Source organism: Podarcis liolepis, assembly GCF_965112155.1.
Source record: "Podarcis liolepis genome assembly, chromosome: 13".
NCBI lineage: Eukaryota > Metazoa > Chordata > Lepidosauria > Squamata > Lacertidae > Podarcis > Podarcis liolepis.
The window spans coordinates 12,847,072-12,870,362 of NC_139573.1; the positions used below are offsets into that span (position 1 = coordinate 12,847,072).

Consider the following 23,291-nt stretch of genomic DNA (forward strand, 5'->3'; position numbering starts at 1 on the left):
TTTCAGAGAAGAGGGGGAAGGCTTTTGATTTATGTGCAACAATGAATTTAACAAGGTTTTAGTATGCCCTCCGACGCGGGTGGCGCTGTGGGTAAAACCTCAGTGCCTAGGGCTTGCCGATTGCATGGTCGGCGGTTCGAATCCCCGTGGCAAGGTGAGCTCCCGTCGTTCGGTCCCAGCTCCTGCCCACCTAGCAGTTCAAAAGCACCCTAAGTGCAAGTAGATAAATAGGTACCGCTTTATAGCGGGAAGGTAAACATCGTTTCCGTGTGCTGCGCTGGTGCCGGCTCACCAGAGCAGCTTCGTCATGCTGGCCACGTGACCCGGAAGTGTCTCCGGACAGCGCTGGCCCCCAGCCTCTTAAGTGAGATGGGCGCACAACCCTAGAGTTGGACACGACTGGCCCATACGGGCAGGGGTACCTTTACCTTTACTTTTAGTATGCCCTCCACCTTTGACTGAGGCTGAATGGACTTTATTTAAAATTATTCCTGGGCTGGACTAGGCGTGCTGTTGGAGAAATACTGTTTAAAAAGTATGAACTGCTGCTGAACAGATCTGGCAAAGAGGCTGAATTTGAGAAAAGATCTTGTTTTTAACTGTGTGCTGAGGAAGAACTCCAGAGTGGAATTTTCATGGTGGAGTTTGGATATTCACTCTGTCAGTTATTTACAGCTGCAGCTCATACTGTAAACAGCGGGAGGAATCGAATGTGACCTTGTACCATCCAGAAAAAGACTGCAAAGAACTGAACAATGGAAGATAGCAATTAACTCTCCCAGCACACCAGGTCCGGGATAATAATGTATATGAAGGACAACACACGTGAAAAGCATTATTTATAACATGTAACGGAGGTGCTGTATTTAAGGTGAAAAAAGCAGCCAGCTGGAAGAATGGTTTAATGGCAAGTGAAGGATGTCAACTGGACTCTAAATAAGAAATGATGTGGCTATGAGAGGAGATGACGGTCATATGTTTGGAACAGGATTTTTTAAAAAAATATTTAAATAATTTGGAAAATTAATTAAAAAATAAATTGGAAAAAAGACAATGCAAACCAACAACAACATGTGAAATGTTGGGTTTTTTGTATATAATTTTATTCAGCTTTCTGTTTTACAATTTAAAATACTCGTTTTACATCCTTACGTCAATGATTTCCTTTCTCATGGCTCATTTTACATATCATAAATCCCTGCATATTTTACAAAAATGATACCATTCCCTCCCCCTCTTCCTTTTTCCTTTCTCCTCCTGTGATGGAACTCCTATTTGGGGACTTCCCTGGCTTTTTCTGGCCCATATAGGACCAGTCTGGATAGTTAGCCTTGGTGAAGATTTGACGTTTTCATCCCCAAAAAGGTGTTTGATTTGAGTTTCCATTGAAATGAGGCTGAATTTTAATGTTTTAATGTTGTATTTTAATCTTGTTTTTAAGTTGTATTTCAATAAATTTGTTTTTATATCAGGTATTAGCCGCCCTGAGCCTGGTCTTGGCTGGGGAGGGAGGGGTATAAATAATTTATTAGTAGTAGTAGTAGTATTCAGTATTCCATTATTGCATCCATCAAAACTTGTGCACACTGTTGAATTTATCTTAATGCTGGCAGTGTTTTCAGCTACAACATACATAATGTTTGCGCAACATTTGTACATTGTTCATTCTAGTAGGCAACTCTCAACTCTTGCAAAATGGCCAGTCTTCTCAGCACCTTGGCTGCTGCACCATGAATATCCTTGTTTCGCAGAGTGTAAATGATAGGATTAAGCAAAGGGGTGACCACAATGTAAAAGACAGCAATTTTCTTGTCACGATCAGAAGTTGAACCCGACCGTGGAATCATGTACATAGAGATGACGGTGCTATAGAACAAGGTGACCACGATCAGGTGGGAGCCACATGTGGAGAAGGCCTTGCGCAGTCCACTGGTAGATTTCATTTGCAATACTGAGGAGAGAACAAGCCCATAGGATATAAGGATAATCGTCAGAGGAATTATAAGCAATAGTACGGATGCCACGAATATGAAAGCCTCTGTGAGGTGCGTGTCAGCACATGAAAGCTTCAGCACTATCGGGAGCTCACAAAAGAAGTGGTTGATGTGGTTGGGGCCGCAGAAGGGGAGGCGAATGGTGCTACCTGCATTTATAGAACCTAGGAGGAAGCCGCCTGCCCAACAGAGAGAAGTAAGCAGGACTTGGCGCCCCCAGCCTATGATGCTAGCATATAATAGAGGGTGGCAGATAGCCAAGTAGCGGTCATAGGCCATGGCACTGAGAAGAAGGCATTCGGTACCACCTAGGGACAATGAAATATACATCTGGAGAGTGCAGTGGGTGAAAGAAATGACTCCGTTTCCAGACAGAAGGTGAGCCAGCATCTGGGGCAAAGTGCTGGTGACAAAGCAGATCTCCAGGCTTGACAGGTGTGTCAGGAAGAAATACATGGGTGTGTGGAGGGAAGAGTCAAGTCGGACAAGGATGATGATCACCAGGTTCCCCATAATGGTGAGGGAGTAGATGATGAAGACCACCACAAAGAGTAGAATCTGTGTCCTTCGGTCATTTGACAGTCCCACCAATACAAAATATTTGATCGAAGTAAAGTTCTCGTCCCCCATCCTAACCTCTTCCCTACAGAGAAAGGGCAACAGTGAGTCTAAGGAAAGCCATGTGTTACACATCACAATGTCAGTTAATCCCCAAACCAACCAATCCAATGCTGTGTGTGCATACTTGTCTCATTTCAAACAAAAGCAAAACTTTCTACAAGTCATGAATTGGGTGACACATGCTCCATCTGCTTGTAACCTTCCAAGGCAATAAAATTGTGTCAACCAATTAACATGCAATGCTTAAACCAGGTTCATGCAAACCTTGGTTTATAAATATAGTCTAAATGATGAGTTCACATTAGAGTTAACAGCCCAACATTGGTGCTGTTTTAGTTTTTTGTTGACTCTCAGTTGACCTATGGAAACCCATGAGCCTACCTTGGCCATGTTCATTAATATCAATATAGGTACTCAGAATAAAAGTTAATTGAATTTCACCCATAATGTGCAATCAGGGTTAAGATAAGTAAAGCATGATTACACAGGTCTTATATCTAATTTTTTGCCTCATCCAGTCAACCCTCTTTACTTGGGTGTCATCAGTTCAACAGACAACTTTGTCAATTCCTGTGACCATTTTCTTTTTATCAAATTATGGATCAAATATGACTGAGGCCAAACAGTGATTTTTACTTCCTTAAAGCTAGAAGTACTGCTTTCTTTGTCCAGATTTCTAACCAAATTTTATTGTGTGGTGTGTATTTTTCTGTTCTCACATTTTATTATTTATCATACATTGCCACACATTCATTTTAATTTTAGTTATTGATATGGGGATATATTTTAGCAGATAGATAGATGATAGATAGAGATGATAGATAGATATGCGCAACATTCACACACAGGCAAAATCCCAATTCCAAGTTGAAGAATATGATCTTACCTTTGCACTTCATTTTGTTGCTCCTCAGCAACCTCAAAGGAGTTTTTCATTCTTGTGCAACTGTGAATTATAGCTGAGTGGGTTCCAATCAGCTTTCTCGTGTGAGACGTTGAACAACCAAATGAACTTTCAGTGATCTCAAGGAAAAACCTGCTCTACCTCTCCCTAAGGGGCTTCCACTGAGGAAGAGCTGCTTTGAAAAACTGCTTGCTGCAGGGTACTCAGTAGACTAATGCCTTGCAGTTTACTTCCTCCCAGAATTATGAACAAGAAGGAGGTAGATTTTCCTAGATAAGGCAAGGTACAGACTGAAAACGAACAGGAGCCACTGTGTGCATTCTTGCCTTCTGCCAAAATCTGCTTCTTCCTGCTTTTGCTCCTATGCTGACAATTGGCTCCCAAGTTAAAGCTCTTTCCTGTCTCCAACTGGCTTTCCTGCTGGGCCACAGAATTTTCTCACTCTCTTGCTCTCTGTCTCTCTCACACATCCAATCTTCTGGCCTTATTTAGCGCTTGTTTGTTAAAGATTTCTCCAACTTTTAAAGAAACAAATTGGTTGGGGAGGAAATCAACCTCCTGGTCAACACGTGGCCCAACCAATCAGTGCTGTGCCTTCCTGTTCTGAGCAAGTGGGGCAGGTTGATCTATGACTGATACAAAGTCCAATCAGTGCTGTGAACATCCAGATTCATCTCAAACAGGAAAATGCATCTTCTCCCTGCCTCCCATCCTGAAGAGAAAGCTGTGTGTATGTTGGCAGGACATCGGGTGGCTGTCCTTCCCTGTCCTATGAACTGGGATCCTTTAACTGGAGATACCAGGGACCACAGACAAAGGTCTTGCTTGCTTTACCAGATTGTGAATGATTCTCCAACCAAGTTTCAATGCCTTCTAAGGTGAGGTTCAGCACAACCTGGTTTGCCCAACTGCCTGCCTAATCCCAACATTAAAAGCTAGACAGCACAGCATCGTTTTTATTGTCTTTAGGATTTTTTTGCATTGTTTTTCTGTTGCTTGAGATTCATTAAGATGAATCAACTACACCGCAGGGACTCCCTTCGTGCCTTTCTCTGTGCCATGAATAGTTGTTTATTTCCTGAACCTCATGGGGATTCAAGCTCTTAGCTAAGAAATATGGAAAGATAATGCTGGATTCAACATAGAGTTCTATGCATTCTAATCTAAAAAACAAAACAAAATACATTCCTCATTCTATTATTTGAATGCATGCAAACTGGGTATATCTGAATGCACATCCGCAGGTTTTACCTTTTACTTGGCTTTTATGATGCAAGGTATTCTCATAGGAATACGGGCAACTGTCTTATAGTGAGTTAGACCAGTGGTCCATCTAAGTCAAGTCTGTCTACGCTGAGCGGTGACAGATCTCCAGAATTTCAGAACAGGGACATTCCCAGGCACAGCTGAAAATATATGGGATTGAACCTGGGACTTCTGGTGCAGAGCAGAAGCTATAGCCTTCCATAGCCAACAGTTTATTGATGACAGTGAAGAATGGGGGAAGATTAATTTTGGTGTCTATTTAAGAATTTTGGTACTTCTTTATTGGCTAATCCTGTGCCCCCCCCCGTCACTCCCCATTGCCTGATCCCACCGCCTGCTACATGTTGGATTCCAAAGGTCTTCACCATGGAGCTTGCTCCATGCGCAAAGACTCCCTGCACAATTTAGAATGCTGATAGTGTAAGTGTTCTGAATTCTACAGTTCTAAATCTTGTGGGTTAAGCTGATTTATTCTGATCTAACTGCTACAAGCTGCATTAATAAGGTACTATCAGAGAAGTAAGGACTATCCTTCATTGATGGTTTTCAGACATAGGTTGGATGGCCATTCTTTAGCTGTAATTCCTGCATTGCAGAGGTTTGGACTAAATGAGCCTTTTGGGACTCTCCCAACTCTGCAGTTGTACAATTCTCAGTTGGAGCTATGTCTGTGAGACACAAAGCAAGGATTCCCATGGTTTCCGGTACTGTCTGGCTTCTCACCAAATCCACCTGCAGAAGCAATTAGAAAATAACACAAAACTCTAGGGGTGGAAGTGTATGTGAAAATGATGTATTAATACTAAAGGATCCTGGTAAGCCATTTGAAATTGCTTTAAATTTACTTAAATTATTTTGCCAAATTTGAGGGTTATAAAATAAAATTACAACAATCAGAATGGATTTGATACCACATACCAAAATAATAATAATCAAAAGGACATAATGGGATGGGGTGGAATTCCCATAGAGAATTCCCATATCTAGATATATGAATTGCTCACATCACTGGAGAATAAAAATTCAAATTCCATGGACAGAAGTCCCCATAAGGTATATGGACCACTCAAAATTTGGAGGGGCTAATTCAATTTAATAATTTAAAATCAATGTGAGATGTTAACAAAGGTCTAATCACTGCTTAGGGGGTGGGGGAGGGAGAAATATCTGCCACCTGTTTGTGTAACTATGTGGTGAATACCAACACTTGAGCCACCCCATTCATATTACAGGCAACATTTAGTTTCGCTGCTCAAAGCTGCATCTTCCCAGCACCTTGGCTGCTGCCCCATGAACATCCTTATTCCGCAGAGTATAAATGATGGGGTTGAGCAAGGGAGTGACCACAACATAAAAGACTGCAATTTGCTTGTCCCGGTCAGGAGATGACCCTGACTGGGGGATCATGTACATAGACATGACAGTGCCATAGAACAAGGTGACCACCACCAGGTGAGAGGCGCAGGTGGAGAAGGCCTTGTGCCGTCGGGCAGTTGACCGCATTCGCAACACTGAGGAGAGAATGAGTCCGTAAGACGTTAGGATAACAGAAACTGGAATTAGCAGGGCCAGCACAGATGCAACGAAAAGAATGGCTTGTGTAACGTGCGTGTCGGCACATGCAAGTTTCAGCACCACGGGAAGCTCACAGAAGTGGTTGATGCGGTTTGGACCGCAAAAGGGGAGCCTGAAGGTGCAGGCCACGTTTATCGAACCCAGGAGGAAGCCACCCATCCAGCAGACTAAGGCAAGCTGCAATTGACGCCACCTGCCCATAGTAGTGGTGTACAGCAGGGGGTGGCAGATGGCCAGGTAGCGGTCATAGGCCATGGCAGCTAGGAGAAGGCATTCCGTGCCGCCCATGCCCAGTGCAATGTACATCTGGATAGCACAATGGGCAAAGGAGATGGTCCCATTGCCAGAAAGGAGGTGAGCTAACATTTGAGGCAAGGTGCTGGTGACGTAACAGATCTCCAGGCCCGAAAGGTTTGTCAGGAAGAAGTACATGGGCGTGTGGAGGGAAGAGTCAGCCCACACAAGCATAATGATCACTAGGTTCCCCATAATGGTGAGGGAGTAGATGATGAGGATGACCACAAAGAGTAGAATCTGTGTCTTGCGGTGACTGGTTAGTCCAACCAAGATGAACTCTGTGATAGTGGTGAGGTTCGCCAACCCCATCCCAGTCTCCTGCCTGAAGAAAAAGGGCAACATTGAGAAACCAATGATGTTCTCTGGGAATGGGACAACCTTAAAAACAGGTGATGTTTCACTTCCTGCAACACTAGAACAAATCCCAAACCAATCAACTTTGAATAATCATCTCAGCAGCAAGATACTAATGGACTACAACTCCCAACACCCCTGAACATTTGCTAGGCTGGCTAGAACTACAACTTCTGGAAGGTTTTGTCTCAAAGCACATAAGCCCATTTATAACCTGCCTTTCTTCCATTATTCAGCCCAAGGTGATGGAACATGGTTCCCATGTGATCATTCATGCAGGCACAGGCCTGACCCAGACCTTCTTGGCTTCAGAAAGGTAGTGGTCTAGTGTGCCTGCAGACCATACAAGCCACAGCTAGAGAGAGACAACAGCTCCATCTGCTTCTCACCTTACAAGCCAAGAAGCAGAAAATGGCAAGGAAACTGCCTTTGCCACGTTTACTTCATTAATATGCATTGCTTAAACCAGGATTGGGGAACCTCCAGCAGCAAGAGACCCCATGACAAACAGGGCTATTTCTGGTTGCTTTTGTTAAGTATAGTTGTTCAACTGATGCTGAAATGGGAATGCCTATGTGTGTAAAGAAAGGTTTAACATGGAGAATGGAGAGATGTGTATTTCTAACATTGTGGTTTGTCCACAGTAGTTTTCTCTGAATTTCTTAGTAGTGAATTTCAGTAGTGGTCTCTGAATTTCTTAATGGGTTGATAATTAACTAACTGTTGGTTGTTCTCTTAAACTGAATGCAATGTTTGATCATGTGATGAGGCTATTGAGTTGCCAATTCACCATTTTGGAAGGGTGGTGGCTGGATTCTTTGCTCTCCAGGGGCACACAGTCTTGGGGGCTGGAATGCAGGATGAAGCCTGTGTGTGAGAAACAGAGCTATGTTTGTCAGCTCTGATTATAAGTTTGTTTAATTTCTAAGATGCTGAGCCTGTGCTGGACAGCACAAGATATTGTATGGATACTGTGGACGTATCGTTTATGCTTTTGTTCTGTTTTTGAAGAATGTTCTGCAAGTAAACTTTGAATAATATTTTAATGTGTCTGGACAATGTTTCATTCCAAAAGAACCCAGTTTTTTATGCATCCAGTCGTTTCAAACTCCACAGTATTAATATCTGCAATAGTTCTGCCCAGGTTTCTAAGCTGTGGTTGGAAGCCATTTAAACCAATTTTGGCATTGTCTCTCCAGAAGCGTCTCAGGAGCGAATGTTTTGAGCAAAGAGGAAATGAACTTTAACAGGACTCCCTGTTCATGGCAACTGTTGAATGGACAGGTGTGTGCACAGCATGAGATATAAGGATTTAACCCACCAGAGAAGGTAACAATGGCTGGGTTGAAAAGAGGTGCTGAGGGACATGACAGAAGACCCAAAATCTATAGAATAAAATATTGCCTTTAAAAAAGCCCCCCAAACCCCAATGAGGCAACTTGTCCACGTTTGGCTACACAATATATATTTAAGATCTACATTGAAACTAAACATTGCAGTTATGCTGATAGGAGGTTCTTTTCTCTTCTCCACACTCTCCCACATCACAAGCAGCACTGTGTACAGCCAGGTTTTACTGTAGACCAGGTGTGGGGAACCTTCGGTCCTCCAAACCTTGCTGAACTATAACTCCTTGGCCATTGACCATGCATATTGAGGCTGATGGACTTTGAAATTCAACAACATTTAGAGGGTCAAAGGTACTCCATCCCTGCTGTAGACCAATAGAACTGGTCTTCCCTAAGCTTCCCGGGGGAGGATTAGATACATCAGGCAAGAAACTAGAAACAAATTAAAAAAGAAGAGGCAGAATTGCTGATATTCTGCACATGTGACCAAATGTGTTAAAATCTGTAACTTTTCAAAATAGCAAATGCCCACAGTGTCAGTGACTGGAAGGTGAGGATGAACACAATTCAGAGAACTATGAATTTTGAAGGAAATTGGTTTGGGAAGTGCAAATTGGGTGGGTTATAGCTCCTGTCTAACACCCTTATTACAGAATATCATCTTACCTTTGTGCCTCTCCAAAATGTTCCTGCTTGATGGGTTCCTGCATGGCACTGCCTTATAGGAAGGTGTGCATTAGGAGTTGGATTAGTTAAGGCAGTTCTCTAATGCAAAATGTTGGGGAATCATACTGAAGGTTCCTAGAGACTGTCAGTGACTTCAGGAGAAAACCTGTATTTCAAATGAGGGCAGCTGATGGAATGTTTCTCTACACAGTTTAGGAAAGCTCCGCAACCAAAGCAGGGTCTTCATAGTCAAATGTCTAATGGCTTCTTCCTTGAAGTTGAAATCTGGAACCATGTAGCTTTTCCAAGCTGTGAAATGTCCAGGTCCGAATATCATCCAGAACTTATTATAGACTTTGCATAGGCACAGACACAATGAGCCATTGTAGTATTGGTTGGAAATGGACATCTTAGCTGGTTATTTTTGCCCATTATAGTCTCAATTAGGAGGAGTTTGGAAGGAAATAATCGTGACTGGCATCTTCCAGTGAAGTCCCTGGATGATAGTATAGTATAGGGATGGGAGCAAGTTTACTCAGTGCTATTTTTGTAGAAAATGAGGTGCTGGAACTCACTATAAACACCTCCCTTGTTCTCTTATAATGGCAATGGTGCCCACCTGAGAGGCCTGAGTTTACTCTTAGTTAAAAATCCCTTTGTGTATCGCTTGCTTTCTGGAGCCTCACATAGATGCCCTTCCAAGTTTGTTCATGCAGGTCCTTTAACTATATTGGAGATATTTCACATGCAATGCTAGTACATTGTCACTAAGTGCTGGTTCTTCAACCACCTTGACATAAGCTCTACCAAGCAATCTATAAAGCTTTCAAAGCAACTATTTTTGTCTATTCTTATCAAAAGAAGATAAACAACAGGTTGGGTTTTGCTTTCTCCCCCTATAACTTGCCAAATCTCTGAGGGTCAGTAAGACAATGAAGCGTGTGGATGCACACCATAGGGATTGCTTTCATCTCTTCGGAGTTTACCTCTGGATCATTATCAGTTTGTTGCTAGTTACCTCATCATCTTGGGTCTCGAGAGGTTAATTTAGGAAAATTGCGAGAACTTTCCAGCAACGAAGGAGCATAACTTGCCAAACATTATTCTGGCCTGCAGCCAGTACCAGGTACATTCTAAAGTTTGGATGGCATGCATATTTATGGTATAATAAAGGGAAGGTACATAAAGGATTTCATAATCATATAATTAGGAGATCATTAATAAAAGTATGGGGAAGATATAAAGACCTATTAGAACAAAAAAATGCCATGGTGAGTGGCCCCAACAGAAGTAATTTTAATTAAAAGGACAATTAAAGAAGGAAAATGGCCTACACATCGAGAGCTTTTGGTAGAAAGAGAAGGCAAATTAAAATTTAAGGATTATGATCAGATAAGAGAATATGTTTATGATTGGCTGCAACATTGTCAATTAAATGAGGTTTTTAATGAAGACAAAAAGAAAGGATTTGGCTATACCATATCTAGATTCCAAAGAGAAATTGTAGATGATAATAATAAACTCTTAAAGAAAATGTATAATCTATTGTTAGAATGGGAGACCAAAGATGAAGAGGTTAAATCTGTAATGATTAAATGGGCACAAGATATAGGACACAAGATACAAATGGAAGTCTGAGGAATACTATGGAAAGTAAATTTAAAATTTACTGACTGTATATTGTTAAAAGAGAATTATATGAAGATGGTGTACCGATGGTATATTACACCTGTAAAAATGGCAAAGATGTATAGGCTCCAATAAGTGTTGGAAATGTAAAGAAAAGGAAGGTACATTTTTTCACATGTGGTGGAATTGTAAAATAATTAAAAACTACTGGGAAATTGTGTTAAATATAATGTAAAATCCAATAAAAACCATTCTAAAGTTTGGTGTAGATGCCTGTGTTTCAGGCAAACATCACAAACACATTACATTTTTAAAAAAGAGACAATAAATAACAATTATATAATACAATGTTAAAGACATGATTCCAACTAGGAATTTCTTCTGATGCTTCTTCTTTTGAAAGCCAGTTCTTTTCTCTGCTTAAGGCAGGTCAGTTCTTAAGAAGCCCTCTGATGCTAGTCTGGAATGAAAGGACCCACCTCAATTGGAACACCAGAAGCTAAATGGTAGGCAGCTCTTCGTGCAACTCTCACCACCCCACCCCAACCCCTGCTCCTCCCCTCAGGTCCTTGAATGATCCTGTCATTGCTAAATACAGGAGATCAAGGGATACTTTTAATCAGATTTTCTGAGGTCCTATAAATCTATGAGCTTCAGTGAGTTCCCCCACTCCGTCCTGTTCAACATTCAACATCATAGATTTGTTTGGACAACTGCCGTTTGCTAAACACAATGCTGCCTCTCAAGACCACTCAGGCCTTGTGTTTATCAGCTCTATCCTGAAGACTTTAGCCACTGCGGCATGGACATCCTTATTCCGCAACGTGTAGATGATCAGGTTGAGGAGAGGGGTGATGACAACATAAAAGATGGAAACGTGTTTGTCATGGCTGGGGTCTGTCCCTGACCGAGGCCTCATGTACAGGCCAATGAGGCAGCCATAAAACATGGTGACCACCATCAGGTGGGAAGCACACGTGGAGAAAGCCTTGCTCCGGCTCTCCCCTGAGCTCATGCGCACAACAGTCGCCATGATGAGTCCGTAAGAGATCAAGATGGTGGCCAGAGGGACAATTAGTATGAAAACCCCCACCCCTAAGATGATGGCCTCTGTGAAGCTCGTGTCGGTGCATCCCAGCCTTATCACCATGACAAACTCACAGTTGAAATGGTTGATCTCATTGGGGCCGCAGAAAGGGAGCTGCATGATAAAAGCTGTGATGAGCCCAGAGAGAAGGAAGGCTCCTACCCACGAGATGGCAGCCAGCATCAAACAGCGTGCCCGGCTCATGGCTACAGCATACACCAGGGGGCAGCAGATCGCCATGTAACGGTCGTAGGCCATGGCCCCCAGCAAGAGGCCTTCGGTGCAACCCAGAGAGCAGGCCATGTACATCTGGAAGGCGCAGCGCCCAAACGAAAGCCTCCCATCTCCGGCGAGCAGGTGAGCCAACATCTGGGGCACGACGGTGCTGGTGAAGCACATCTCCAAGAGTGAGAGGTTGCTGAGGAAGAAGTACATCGGGGTATGGAGGCGGAAGTCCATTTGGACCAGCAGGATGATGAGGAGGTTGCTCGCCATGGAGATCAGATAGGCAACGAGGATAATCACAAAGAGGGCAAGCTGTGTTCTCCGGTGGCTGGTGAGTCCCACCAGGTAGACCTGGGTGATCATGGTGTAGTTCCCAGGCACTATTCTGTCTTGCATCCTGCAGAGAAAAGAGGAACAGGGAGGGTTAACAAACAAGTTCTCATAACTGGACAGGATTGGCTGGTATATTTGTGTTGTATTTGGTTGATTTTGCCCCTTCACATTCCACCAGCTTTGAGGGCAGCTTTCCTCCATGGCAGGGCCCCAAGGACAAGAAAAATGACACCCACAAAGTAGGAGGCCAATTGGATATCAAATACTTGGGTCACCTCCAGACTGTCAGTATTTTGCAAAATGGATTCAAACACATACCGGAAAATTTTGTTGCTCTAAAGCAACAAAATCTACTTTACAAAATAAAAATAGACTTTTTGTGATTAGGAAAGTGAAGAAGAAATGCACTGAAAATTATACATGGCATGGGGGAAGTGGGTATAGAAAAGTTTTCTCCATCTTTTGTAACTCTAGATCTTCTGGACATCCAAGGAATCTGAATGTTGGAAGATCCAGGACAGATAAAAGTACTTCTTCATGCAATGCATAGGACTTATCTACACTTCTGTTTGTCCTTAGTGGTTTTTCATTTGTCCCATGCTTTGGGGGTCCTGGGTCTGAGCGGTTTTCCATTTGCCCTGCTGCATCCCCATGGGAAACCCACTATTTAGCACTAAATTGGAGCAAACATCAGTCTGGAGCAAAACCCACTTGACAGTGGTAAACAGCAGGCTTTCCCAGGGTTAAGTGTAGACAAGCCCTTAGTTAAACAGGAGGCATGACAGCTTGCAGTGAAATTTGAAATTCCACAGAAACCACTCAGCATCGGAAGTTAGGGCTTTTATGATGTGTGTAAAATTTGAAAAGCAACCTTTTTGCCCCCAAATCCATGACCATTCGTGGGTCCAATAGGGCAGATCATTTAATCAAGCTGAGATAAAAATATGGGCTTTTATAGTTAACAGAAGTTACAGGGACATGGGAAGCTGTGTTACACCAAATCAGAGTTTGGGTCCATCTAACTCAGTGCTGCCTGCAGTGACTGACAGCAGCTCTCCTGCCCAAAAGAGGTGGGATTGAGCCGGGGACCTTCTGCATGCAAAGCACATGAAGTCATGGTCCTTCTCCATAAGGGAAGGTTCTTCATCCATGATGTGAATCTAGCATTTCCAGGTTTTGCAGCTTCTATGGCAGACAAACAAATCAGTTAAACTCAACTGAAATCAGTTAAAGTCAGCTTCCTTACCATGTTAATTCAGAGCAGCAGGAGAAAGCCAGAGGCATTCGTTGCTTGTTGGCTTTAAATTGCAGAACTGCTCCAGAACAAGGAAGCCATGAATGTTTAGTTGACGTCATGGGAGCTAGCCCAGCAGTGCCCTTCATAGGATATGCTGCAAATTTGTAGGGCTGTGGGGTATTTTCCCCGTCCCTGCCGCCCCCACCCCCTGATGCTCATTTCTAGAGTTCGGTTCTACTGGGGAGGAAAAGGTATTGTTGTAAGACTGGGCATCTGGACAGCAGAGGCATAACATAGCCAGATGGAACTTCGTTAATTGTATGTTGCCAAGTTGCCAAGTACATCTGTTGCTAAGGAAGCTGCTGGTGATTGATCTCAATAGCAAGGACTTCCCCAAATTTCCTGATTGGGACATAAAGGCATATGTTCCTCTTTCAAGTATGACATAGCCGAAAGGGTGGCATAATCTAGGTCTCTCTCTCTCTCTCTCTTTAAAGAAACAGCTGTTTGAAAGGGGAAGTGAGACTGAGGACCTTCCCAGGCCATTGCCGTTTCTGGCAAATTCAGCTTTGCTCACTTAAAGATGATTTATCACCAGTGCAACAAAGCTGCTTCACTGCAAAACGGACTTTTTGCAAACAGGGAAGTGAAGGGAGAAACATGTGGTTTCTTGATACAAACTTCCAGCAGACAAGGCAGATCAAATGCTCAATAAATAGCTGTGGCCATTTAACCTCCCCGCAAACTTTGTGCAAACAAATCAGGACAAATGCTCAACAGGCCAAGTGGAAGCAACCCAGGAGAAATTCATTTAAGGCTCTGTAACCTTTGGAAAGTGTATTTAGGAGTGTTGACTGCTTCTCTAGTTGGGATGTGCTGTTGGACAGTTCAAGCTGTAAATAAGTTCACTCTGTAAATAAACACAATCATTACTCAATCCCATAAGCCTTCACTGATCTATTTTCACAGGAAACTTAACCTGTTCTAAGCAATGGACCTCTGGAACTTCTTGTTCTTCAGGGACCTAGGGGTGAGCCTAAGAGCATGTTTAATCAAACTGGGAACAACTTCTAAGGTGATCCTTTAACTTAGGGATAGCCAGTGTTATGCCCTCCAGATAGATGTTGTCGAGACTACAACTCCCATCAGCCCCAGCCAGCATGGCCAGTGGTCAGGAATGGTGGGAGCTGTGGTCCAACAATATCTGGAGGCACCATGTTGGCTTTCCCTGCCTCAGGTATTGTGTGGCTTCCTCCCTGTATAACCCTGTCTTGGGTAGTAAGACTTGCAGGGAGTAAGTAGTAACCAAAGGATGCTTCAATAGCAACTGTCTGGATTGAGTGTGGATTTCTGGTACACATTAAAGACCTGATTTACAGATCCTAGTTCCTCCTAGATCCCATTGTAAAGGGATCACGTGAGTCTCACAAACCACACATATGGAGGGCTGGTGTGGTGCACAGCAGTATGGAGGAGGGGGCTAGACCCAAGAAGATTCTACTCTCCACATTTTACACTCAGTAAGAATCCCATCAGATGTTGCTTGAAATGAGACCTTCAGGGAATCCTTCCTACTTTTGACTTGTATTTCCTACATTGATGTGACGAAGAGCTGTAGCTCTGATTTACGTGCAAAAGGTCCCTGGGTTCAATCCCCTGTGGTGGTTCGAGCATTACTACCATGCAGATATATGGTAAATGACTTAGAAATCTGTTCCCAAGTGCATATTGGGGTTAAAAATGAGTCTGAAAGGGTTGAAGATGCCTGCTCTCAGGTGCACACCCTCTTCATGCCAGGCACACTGAGCAGACCCATTCGGGCCTCACCACTACCCCTTTCCACCCATGACCTGAGAGTATAACCAAGAATGCACATGACACATTGCAAGGTGAAAATCAGCAGCATTGTTGGGAAATCTCATTTTCAGGTAACCTCATCTGCTGTTGACAGATGTTTCCATTAATAGACACACACACCTCACAACGCTTCTCAAGAACTGCAGGGTTCTTCCAGCACACAGTTTGAAAAGCTGCCACTTCAGATCAATCCCAGTTCATTGCAAAACAATTGCATCCCTCACACTAGAGAGAAAAACTCGTGAGATGTGTCTTCCCACCCATGATGGAGATACAATGGACTCAACAGTTTGAAATGCTCTAAAGAAGGATGGGTTTAGACTACAAACCACATTTCCCCCCTTGGAATTCTAATGGAATTGTTGCTCTGTGAGGTGTAAACTGTGGCGCCCAGAATTCTTTAAGGTATAGTGGTTGCACAGCCCTGGACATTAGCCATAAAGCTAATTTTACTTTTAACCATTTTTGTGAGAAGGGTCGTGTCAGGGAACTGCCATCGGAGCATCAGGTGGTGGAGGGACTCAGGGAGGAAGAAAGAGACTCAACAGCTGAAGCAGGGACCAGCAGGGGGAGGAGTGGGTCTCTGAGGGAATGCGAGCAGGAGGGAGGGCTCAGGGAAGCTTCCAGCGAGAACAGTGGGGAGGTATCTGAGTCTCCCATAGGGAGACCCACACCTCGCCGGAAACTGTCACGCCGTGAGTCCAGGAGACGCGTTTCCGTTAAGGAGCTCCTTTGCTGGAAACGCTTCCGCAGACAGCCACTGTCGGACTCTACTAGTGACTAGAGCAGACATGTCTGAGGAGCTCCGTCACACACGGAGGTTTGTGGGGTCGCACAAACTCTGAGGGAGCACGTTTTTACGCACAAGCAGCTAATCAATCCCTAACAGCAGTCCGACAGTCTCTGTACGCTGCCTGTGCAAGAGAAAGCATCATGAGCGAACCAACCGGAACCGGAGGAGCGGGGGCTGGAGCTGGTCCAAGCTTGGAAGATAGATACCGAGCGTTGGAGGTCCAACTGGCGCTGCAGACGGCGAGGCTGGAGGAGAGAAGGGCTCAGGATGCAGACAAGAAGGGGAGAGCCACTCAATTCCCCAGAAAGGTACCAGGATTGGTGCAAAAATTTGGGGGGGACCCCAAGGATTACCATGCCTTTAGGACAGAGATGCAATATGCCATTAATGTGCAGTTCGATGAGTTCCCTGATGAGGAATCGCGAGTTGCTTTTGTAATTGGGCATCTTGAGAAAGGGGCGAGAGACTGGGTTCGACCCCTAATGGCAACGCACAATGACATACTAAAGGACACGAGGAAGTTCTTTCGTGCAATGGATATCATGTTTTCCAGCGATATTGAGGAAGGGGCGGTGCGCAGACAGCTAATGGCTTGTAAGCAGGGAAGTCGATCTGTCCGTGAATACTGGACTGAGTTTACCATGCTGATTCACAGACTGAGTTGGGATTTATCGGCGGCACCCATTCAAATGCTATTTGAAGAAGGTCTTTCTTCGGCGGTGAAAGACGAGCTGTCACGGAGCCCCAGGGCGGAGTCTATGGATCAGCTGACCAAATCTGCGCTGACCATAGGAGCGCGGCAGGAGGCAAGAGCCTTGGAGAGGCGGGAAGGGAGAGGGGAACGTTGGAAGGAGTTCCGCATTCCAGACATTCCTGAGCCAGCTTTCCCGCCGGCAGAGCCGATGGAAATCGGAACAGCGCGCGCATTTTCAAAAACCAGCGAGGGGGCTAAGAAGGAGGGAAAGGGCCCCCGGAAATGCTATCTCTGCCAACAGCCAGGCCACTTTGCCAGAGTCTGCCCCCAGAGGAAGGAATGGCAAGGGATGGTGGGAGCTGTTGAGGGGGGAGAACAGGGGGGAACGGAGCAGGTAAAAGCCAACGCCTGGTTGCCACAATCGGGGCACTGCAGCCAGGCCAAAGAGCAGTGAAAGTGCCCGTGCCAGAAGCTCCTCGACCTGCTCTAGTGATTGAAGTGTCGCTAGAGCTGCAAAATGGGCACCCCCTAAAAATAAAGGCGCTATTGGACTCAGGCAGCTCCTGCAATTTTATGAGCAAGGAGTTTGCTGCTGAACACCAGATACAGACTATCCCTTTAAGCAACCCCCTGCAGGTGACCACGATTGATGGCAGGGAGTTGTTGGGAGGAGGAGTCAGCTTGCAGACTGTCCCAATGATAATGAGGGTGGCAAGGCACACAGAACTGATAGCGTTTAATGTGGCCACCCTGGGAGGCGCTCCCATTATTTTGGGAATGAGCTGGCTAGCTCTACATGATCCGCTGGTTGGCTGGCATCAAAGAGTGGTGTCCTTTGGTTCAGCACATTGCTTAGAACACTGCAAAGGGGAAAAGGGTTCAGCAGGGGCCCAAGCCACCCTAGCAGGGACTGAAGTAATGGAGAAGGTGAAGGTACCACCACAGTATGCAGATCTCAGCGACGTGTTCAGCGAGAAGGAAGCTGACCAACTACCACCTCATAGACCCTTTGATTGCCAGATCAATTTACTCCCTGGAGCACAGCTTCCCGTGGGCAAGTTGTATGCCATGTCAGACAGAGAAATGCAGGAGTTGCGAGGGTTTATTGACAAGAACCTGAAGAGAGGCTTCATCAGAGAGTCCAAAGCAGCAGGGGGTAGCCCAGTGTTCTTTGTGGACAAAAAAAACGCGGACAAGCCGAGACTTGTATGCGATTTTAGGAGGTTAAATGCAGTGACTGAACCGGTGGCTTTCCCTATGCCCAGAATTGATGATATTTTGACCAGGGTGAGGAAGGGAAAGCTTTTTACAAAGCTGGATCTAAGGGGGGCGTACAACCTGATACGCATAAGGAAAGGGGATGAATGGAAAACCACCATGTTTACCCCTTTGGGGGCATTTGAATACCTCGTTATGCCATTTGGATTACAAGCAGGCTCAGCGTGTTTTCAATCTTTTATGAACCACGTACTGGGCCCTTTGCTCTACAAGAATTGCGTTGCTTTCCTAGATGATGTGTTGGTGTATTCGGAGAATGAGGAGCAACATGTGAGAGACGTCAGAGAAGTGTTGAGCAGACTGCAAGCCAACAGGCTGTGGGTCAAACTGGAGAAGTGTCGGTTCCATACCAAGGAGGTGGAATTCCTGGGGTACCGCCTGTCAGACAAGGGATTGGCCATGGATCCCGGCAAGGTACAGGCAGTGCTGGAATGGAAAACACCCAAAACCAAGAAGGATGTGCAGAGGTTCCTAGGGTTTGGAAACTTTTATCGTAAGTTCATCCGCAACTTCGCCCATCTGACGGCGCCCATCACTGACTGTCTCAGCAGTAAAAAGAAGTTTGTATGGACGGCGGAGGCGGAGCGAGCGTTTGAGGAGCTGAAAAGGGCCTTCGCCTCTGAAGAACAACTTCTGCATGTGGATTTACGAAAGAAGCTAAGGGTTGAAACAGACGCATCTGACAGAGCCATAGGGGCGGTGCTTCTTCTGCAGCCGGGGAAGGAGGAGTCAGAGTGGCGACCGTGTGCCTTCTTTTCGCGAAAGCTGAACAAATCCGAGAGGAACTACACGGTGTACGACCGAGAACTTCTTGCTATTCATGAGGCGTTCCGGAGATGGAGGCATCTGCTAGTTGGTGCACAACATAAGGTGCAAGTGTGCACGGACCATAAAAATCTAGAGTATTGGAGAACTGCGCGAGTGCTCAACCAAAGGCAGTTGAGATGGGCCCAGGAGTTCTCCAAATTTAACTTTGAGATTTGTTACGTGCCAGGCCCAGAGAATGTTAGGGCGGACGCTCTCTCACGCAAACCTGAATATTTGGAGGGGGAGGGAGCACCCGAAGAAACCCATATCATTCCAGAGGACCGCTGGGTGTGTGGGGCGACTTTGGTGGGGCAAAGGGAATTGGTAGAGGGTGGGGCAAAGGGTACGGTGCAGGATGCATACGCCCAGGACAAACTCAGGGATCTCAGGAGGGAGGAAGACAAATCCGGTGGTTTTGAGGAGAGAAACGGGGCATTGTATTATAAGGGAGCGTTATATATACCTGAAGGGGAATTGAGGGAGAAGGTACTCAAGCAGCTGCACGATAGCCCCACAGCAGGGCATTTTGGGCAACACAAGACCATGTGGCTGGTTACCAGGGAATTTTGGTGGCCCAAGGTCAGGGAAGATGTGCGGGAGTATGTGAGAGGGTGTGAACAATGCCAAAGAGCCAAGGGGGAGAGGCGGGCGCCGGCTGGTTTATTAGAACCACTGCCCACACCTGAAAGACCGTGGGAAGCAGTGGCAATAGATTTCATGACTGATCTGCCAAGGTCTAGAGGGAAAACAGCCATCATGGTTGTAGTAGACCTGTTAACTAAAATGGCCCACTTTATAGCCTGCTCACATGCGGTCACAGCAGAAGAAACAGCCAAATTGTTTGTAGAGAATGTGTTTCGGTTGCATGGCGCCCCCTTGAGGGTGGTTTCAGACCGAGGGAAACAATTTACTTCCAGGTTCTGGAGGAAGCTCATGAGCTTACTGCATGTAGAGGTTAATTTTTCAACGGCCCGTCATCCAGAAACCAACGGGCAGGCGGAAAGAGCAAATGGGGTTCTCCAACAATATTTGAGGTGTTATGTTAATGACAGAGAGAATGATTGGGTGGAGAAGCTGGCGTTGGCAGAATTTGCCTACAACAATGCAGAGAACGTGTCCACGGGGATGAGCCCCTTTTTGGCTAATCACGGGTGCCATCCCAGAGCCTTCCCAGGGGGGGAGGGGGAGAACTGGAGCGTTCCAGCTGCAGAACAGTTCGTTGAAGAAATGGAAGCGATCCATCGCCAGCTCCAACTCAACTTAAACAGGGCTAAGGAGGAATATAAGAGGCAGGCAGACAAAAACCGAAGGGAAGGTGAAAGCATCAGGGTGGGGGACCAGGTGTGGCTGTCAACCCAAGGGTTGCCGTTCAAAGGAGGTTGTAAGAAATTAAGACCCAAAAGGCTGGGTCCGTTTGAAGTCATGCAGCAGGTCAATCCAGTGGCTTTCAGGCTCCGGTTACCGAACCACATGAAGCTGCACCCAGTTTTTCACAGGTCGTTGCTGTCACCGTATAGAGGAGACAGTGAAGGGAGGGTCACTAGGGGACCAGCAATGGAGGAGAAGGAACACAGCGACCATGTAGCGGAGATCCTCGATTCCAGGTGGAAGGGAGATCAAGTAGAGTATTTGGTAATGTGGGAAGGGGAACCGGAGTCGGAAAACACCTGGGTTAGGGCAGAGGATGTCAATGACGAAGTTTTAATAGAGACTTTTCATCAGAGGTTCCCACGTAAACCTCAGCCTGTAGCGAGGTTCCGAAGGGAATACTTTGCCACCACCGACGAGGAAGAGAAGTTGGAGGGGTTCCCAGATTCTGAAGAGGAAGAGGATTCAGCGAGCCAGGACGACGATCGATGGAGGGAATTGTTCGAGACGTCGGAAGATGAGGAAGATTCGTTTCGGGGTTTTAGCCCTTCACCTCCCAGGGGAGAGGAAATGGGAGGGGGTGAGGGGGGCCCTGGAGGGGAGGTGGATGTCAGGGAACTGCCATTGGAGCATCAGGTGGTGGAGGGACTCAGGGAGGAAGAAAGAGACTCAACAGCTGAAGCAGGGACCAGCAGGGGGAGGAGTGGGTCTCTGAGGGAATGCGAGCAGGAGGGAGGGCTCAGGGAAGCTTCCAGCGAGAACAGTGGGGAGGTATCTGAGTCTCCCATAGGGAGACCCACACCTCGCCGGAAACTGTCACGCCGTGAGTCCAGGAGACGCGTTTCCGTTAAGGAGCTCCTTTGCTGGAAACGCTTCCGCAGACAGCCACTGTCGGACTCTACTAGTGACTAGAGCAGACATGTCTGAGGAGCTCCGTCACACACGGAGGTTTGTGGGGTCGCACAAACTCTGAGGGAGCACGTTTTTACGCACAAGCAGCTAATCAATCCCTAACAGGTCGCATAGAAGAGAAGCAGACATATAACAGAGAGAGGTGATCAGACATACAGATCAAGAGGCCGTCACTGCACTGTTTTATTTCATTCAAGTTCTGCGTTCGGATCAGCCCACCTGAGACCACCACACCTTGCACCTTGGAGAATGTCGCCAAGCACTGCCAGGATTCGCTAAGCTTCAAGCTCCTTCAAGATATCTCTATGACGAGTTCTTAAAGCCTTCTAAAGGGAGGGAGACCACCGTCTGTTTCCAGTCATGGATTCTACTGGCCCATTGTTGACCCATGAATTTAGTACAGAATGAACACCTTCTTTCCATGGCTCCTTGCCTAATGTATTACTCTCATCTATTTAAGAGCTCGGTGCAATAATAAACTTTCTAGTTCTGCTCCATGCGGGATCCATCAACTTGCCCCCAAAGACCATTCCCCTATTTCCATCTGGATTATAAACAACCAATTATTGCACTTAAATCCCCCTGTGTGTGACTTCTGCCTTTGTCATTTGGGAATGGTGCTTCTTATGCTCAGAATGTATTTGAAAGATGATGCAACCGTGGCAAAGATTAGATGCACCCATGGCCAAAGAAGCTTAATTAGCCATGAGTAGGGATAGTGGACGCGGGTGGCGCTGTGGGTTAAACCACAGAGCCTAGGACTTGCCGATCAGAAGGTCGGCGGTTCGAATCCCCGCAACGGGGTGAGCTCCCGTTGCTCGGTCCCAGCTCCTGCCAACCTAGCAGTTCGAAAGCACGGCAAAGTCCAAGTAGATAAATAGGTACCGCTCCAGCAGGAAGGTAAACGGCGTTTCCATGCGCTGCCCTGGTTCACCAGAAGCGGCTTAGTCATGCTGGCCACATGACCCGGAAGCTGTATGCCGGCTCCCTCAGCCAATAAAGCGAGATGAGCGCCACAACCCCCAGAGTCGGTCACGACTGGACCTAACGGTCAGGGGTCCCTTTACCTTTACCTTTAGGGATAGTGGAGAATTTTGATTCAGCTCACACTGAAGGCAAACCTACCAAATCTGAAACAATATGCAAACCATATTTCTGAAACAATATGCAAACCAAAACACAGCCACCCTTCATAATTTTCAAGCCTCCAGATTTTACAGGTGCAGGTCTGAAACCAAGTATTGTGTACAAAATGGCAGCTATTGTGGTAAAGTGTGCATAAAAATGCATGTACTGTATATAATTAAAAACCACATAAAATTAAAATTGAAGACCATCAATCAAGCATTATAGAAATATGTTTTCTTTCCTTTCCTTTTTATATATATTTTTATTAAGTTTTTCTATTTTACATTTTAGAATATTCATTTAAACAACCTTAAAATATCAGTGACTTCCCTTTTCCTCTTTCCATGGTTCCTTTTGCATATCATAAATCCCTGCATATTTTACATAAACTAAACCATTCAGTATTCCATTATTACATCCATTAAAACTTATTTACACTGTTGAATTTATCTTAAGGCTTGCCAACGTTTTCAAATGTACACAATTTTCACCCATATATTCAATAAACATTTTCCAATCTTCTCTAAACGTATGTTCTTCTTGTTTTCTTATTCTATATGTTAAGTCTGCAAGCTGCGCATATTTCATCAGCTTAAGTTGCCATTCTTTGTTAGTTGGGACCTTGCTTGTTTTCCATTCTTGGGCTAACAAAACACGGACCGCAGTAGTGGCATACATAAATAATCTTTTTTGGCACCTGGGAATTTCCATTTGAATTATCCCCAACAAAAAGGACTCTGGTTTTCTTGGGAAACAACTTTTAAACACTTTTTTAAAAATTCATTATACTTTTTTCCCCAATACTCTTTTACAAGTCCACCACATATGACAGAATGTACCCTCAGCCTCGTTGCATCTCCAGCAATTATCTGATTCAGTCTTATACATTTTAACAAGTCTACTCAGAGCTAAATACC

At 45.3% G+C, this 23,291-nt stretch overlaps 3 protein-coding genes and 1 long non-coding RNA gene across 4 annotated transcripts; 1 reads left to right on the forward strand and 3 right to left on the reverse strand.

The window, feature by feature from the left end:
• Positions 1-1,667: 1,667 nt before the first annotated feature.
• LOC310691519 (olfactory receptor 2D2-like) lies at positions 1,668-2,687 on the reverse strand (the record flags this gene model as incomplete). The annotated part of the gene is made up of 1 exon (XM_083471368.1): positions 1,668-2,687. The coding sequence occupies one exon, from the start codon at positions 2,685-2,687 to the stop codon at positions 1,668-1,670; it is 1,020 nt and encodes a 339-aa protein (XP_083327494.1).
• Positions 2,688-6,024: 3,337 nt separating this feature from the next.
• LOC310691550 (olfactory receptor 2G3-like) lies at positions 6,025-6,966 on the reverse strand (the record flags this gene model as incomplete). The annotated part of the gene is made up of 1 exon (XM_083471412.1): positions 6,025-6,966. The coding sequence occupies one exon, from the start codon at positions 6,964-6,966 to the stop codon at positions 6,025-6,027; it is 942 nt and encodes a 313-aa protein (XP_083327538.1).
• A 4,059-nt stretch (positions 6,967-11,025) lies between these two features.
• Positions 11,026-14,424, reverse strand: LOC310691733 (olfactory receptor 2D2-like). The gene is made up of 2 exons (XM_083471685.1): positions 14,364-14,424; positions 11,026-12,364 (listed from the first exon to the last, which is right to left on the reverse strand). Exon 2 carries the CDS (start codon positions 12,361-12,363, stop codon positions 11,398-11,400), a length of 966 nt encoding a protein of 321 aa, XP_083327811.1. The 5' UTR covers position 12,364; positions 14,364-14,424; the 3' UTR covers positions 11,026-11,397.
• A 1,353-nt stretch (positions 14,425-15,777) lies between these two features.
• Positions 15,778-21,823, forward strand: LOC310691922. The gene is made up of 2 exons (XR_014518608.1): positions 15,778-15,870; positions 21,352-21,823. It is a non-coding gene; the product is annotated as an uncharacterized lncRNA (long non-coding RNA).
• Positions 21,824-23,291: the final 1,468 nt, after the last annotated feature.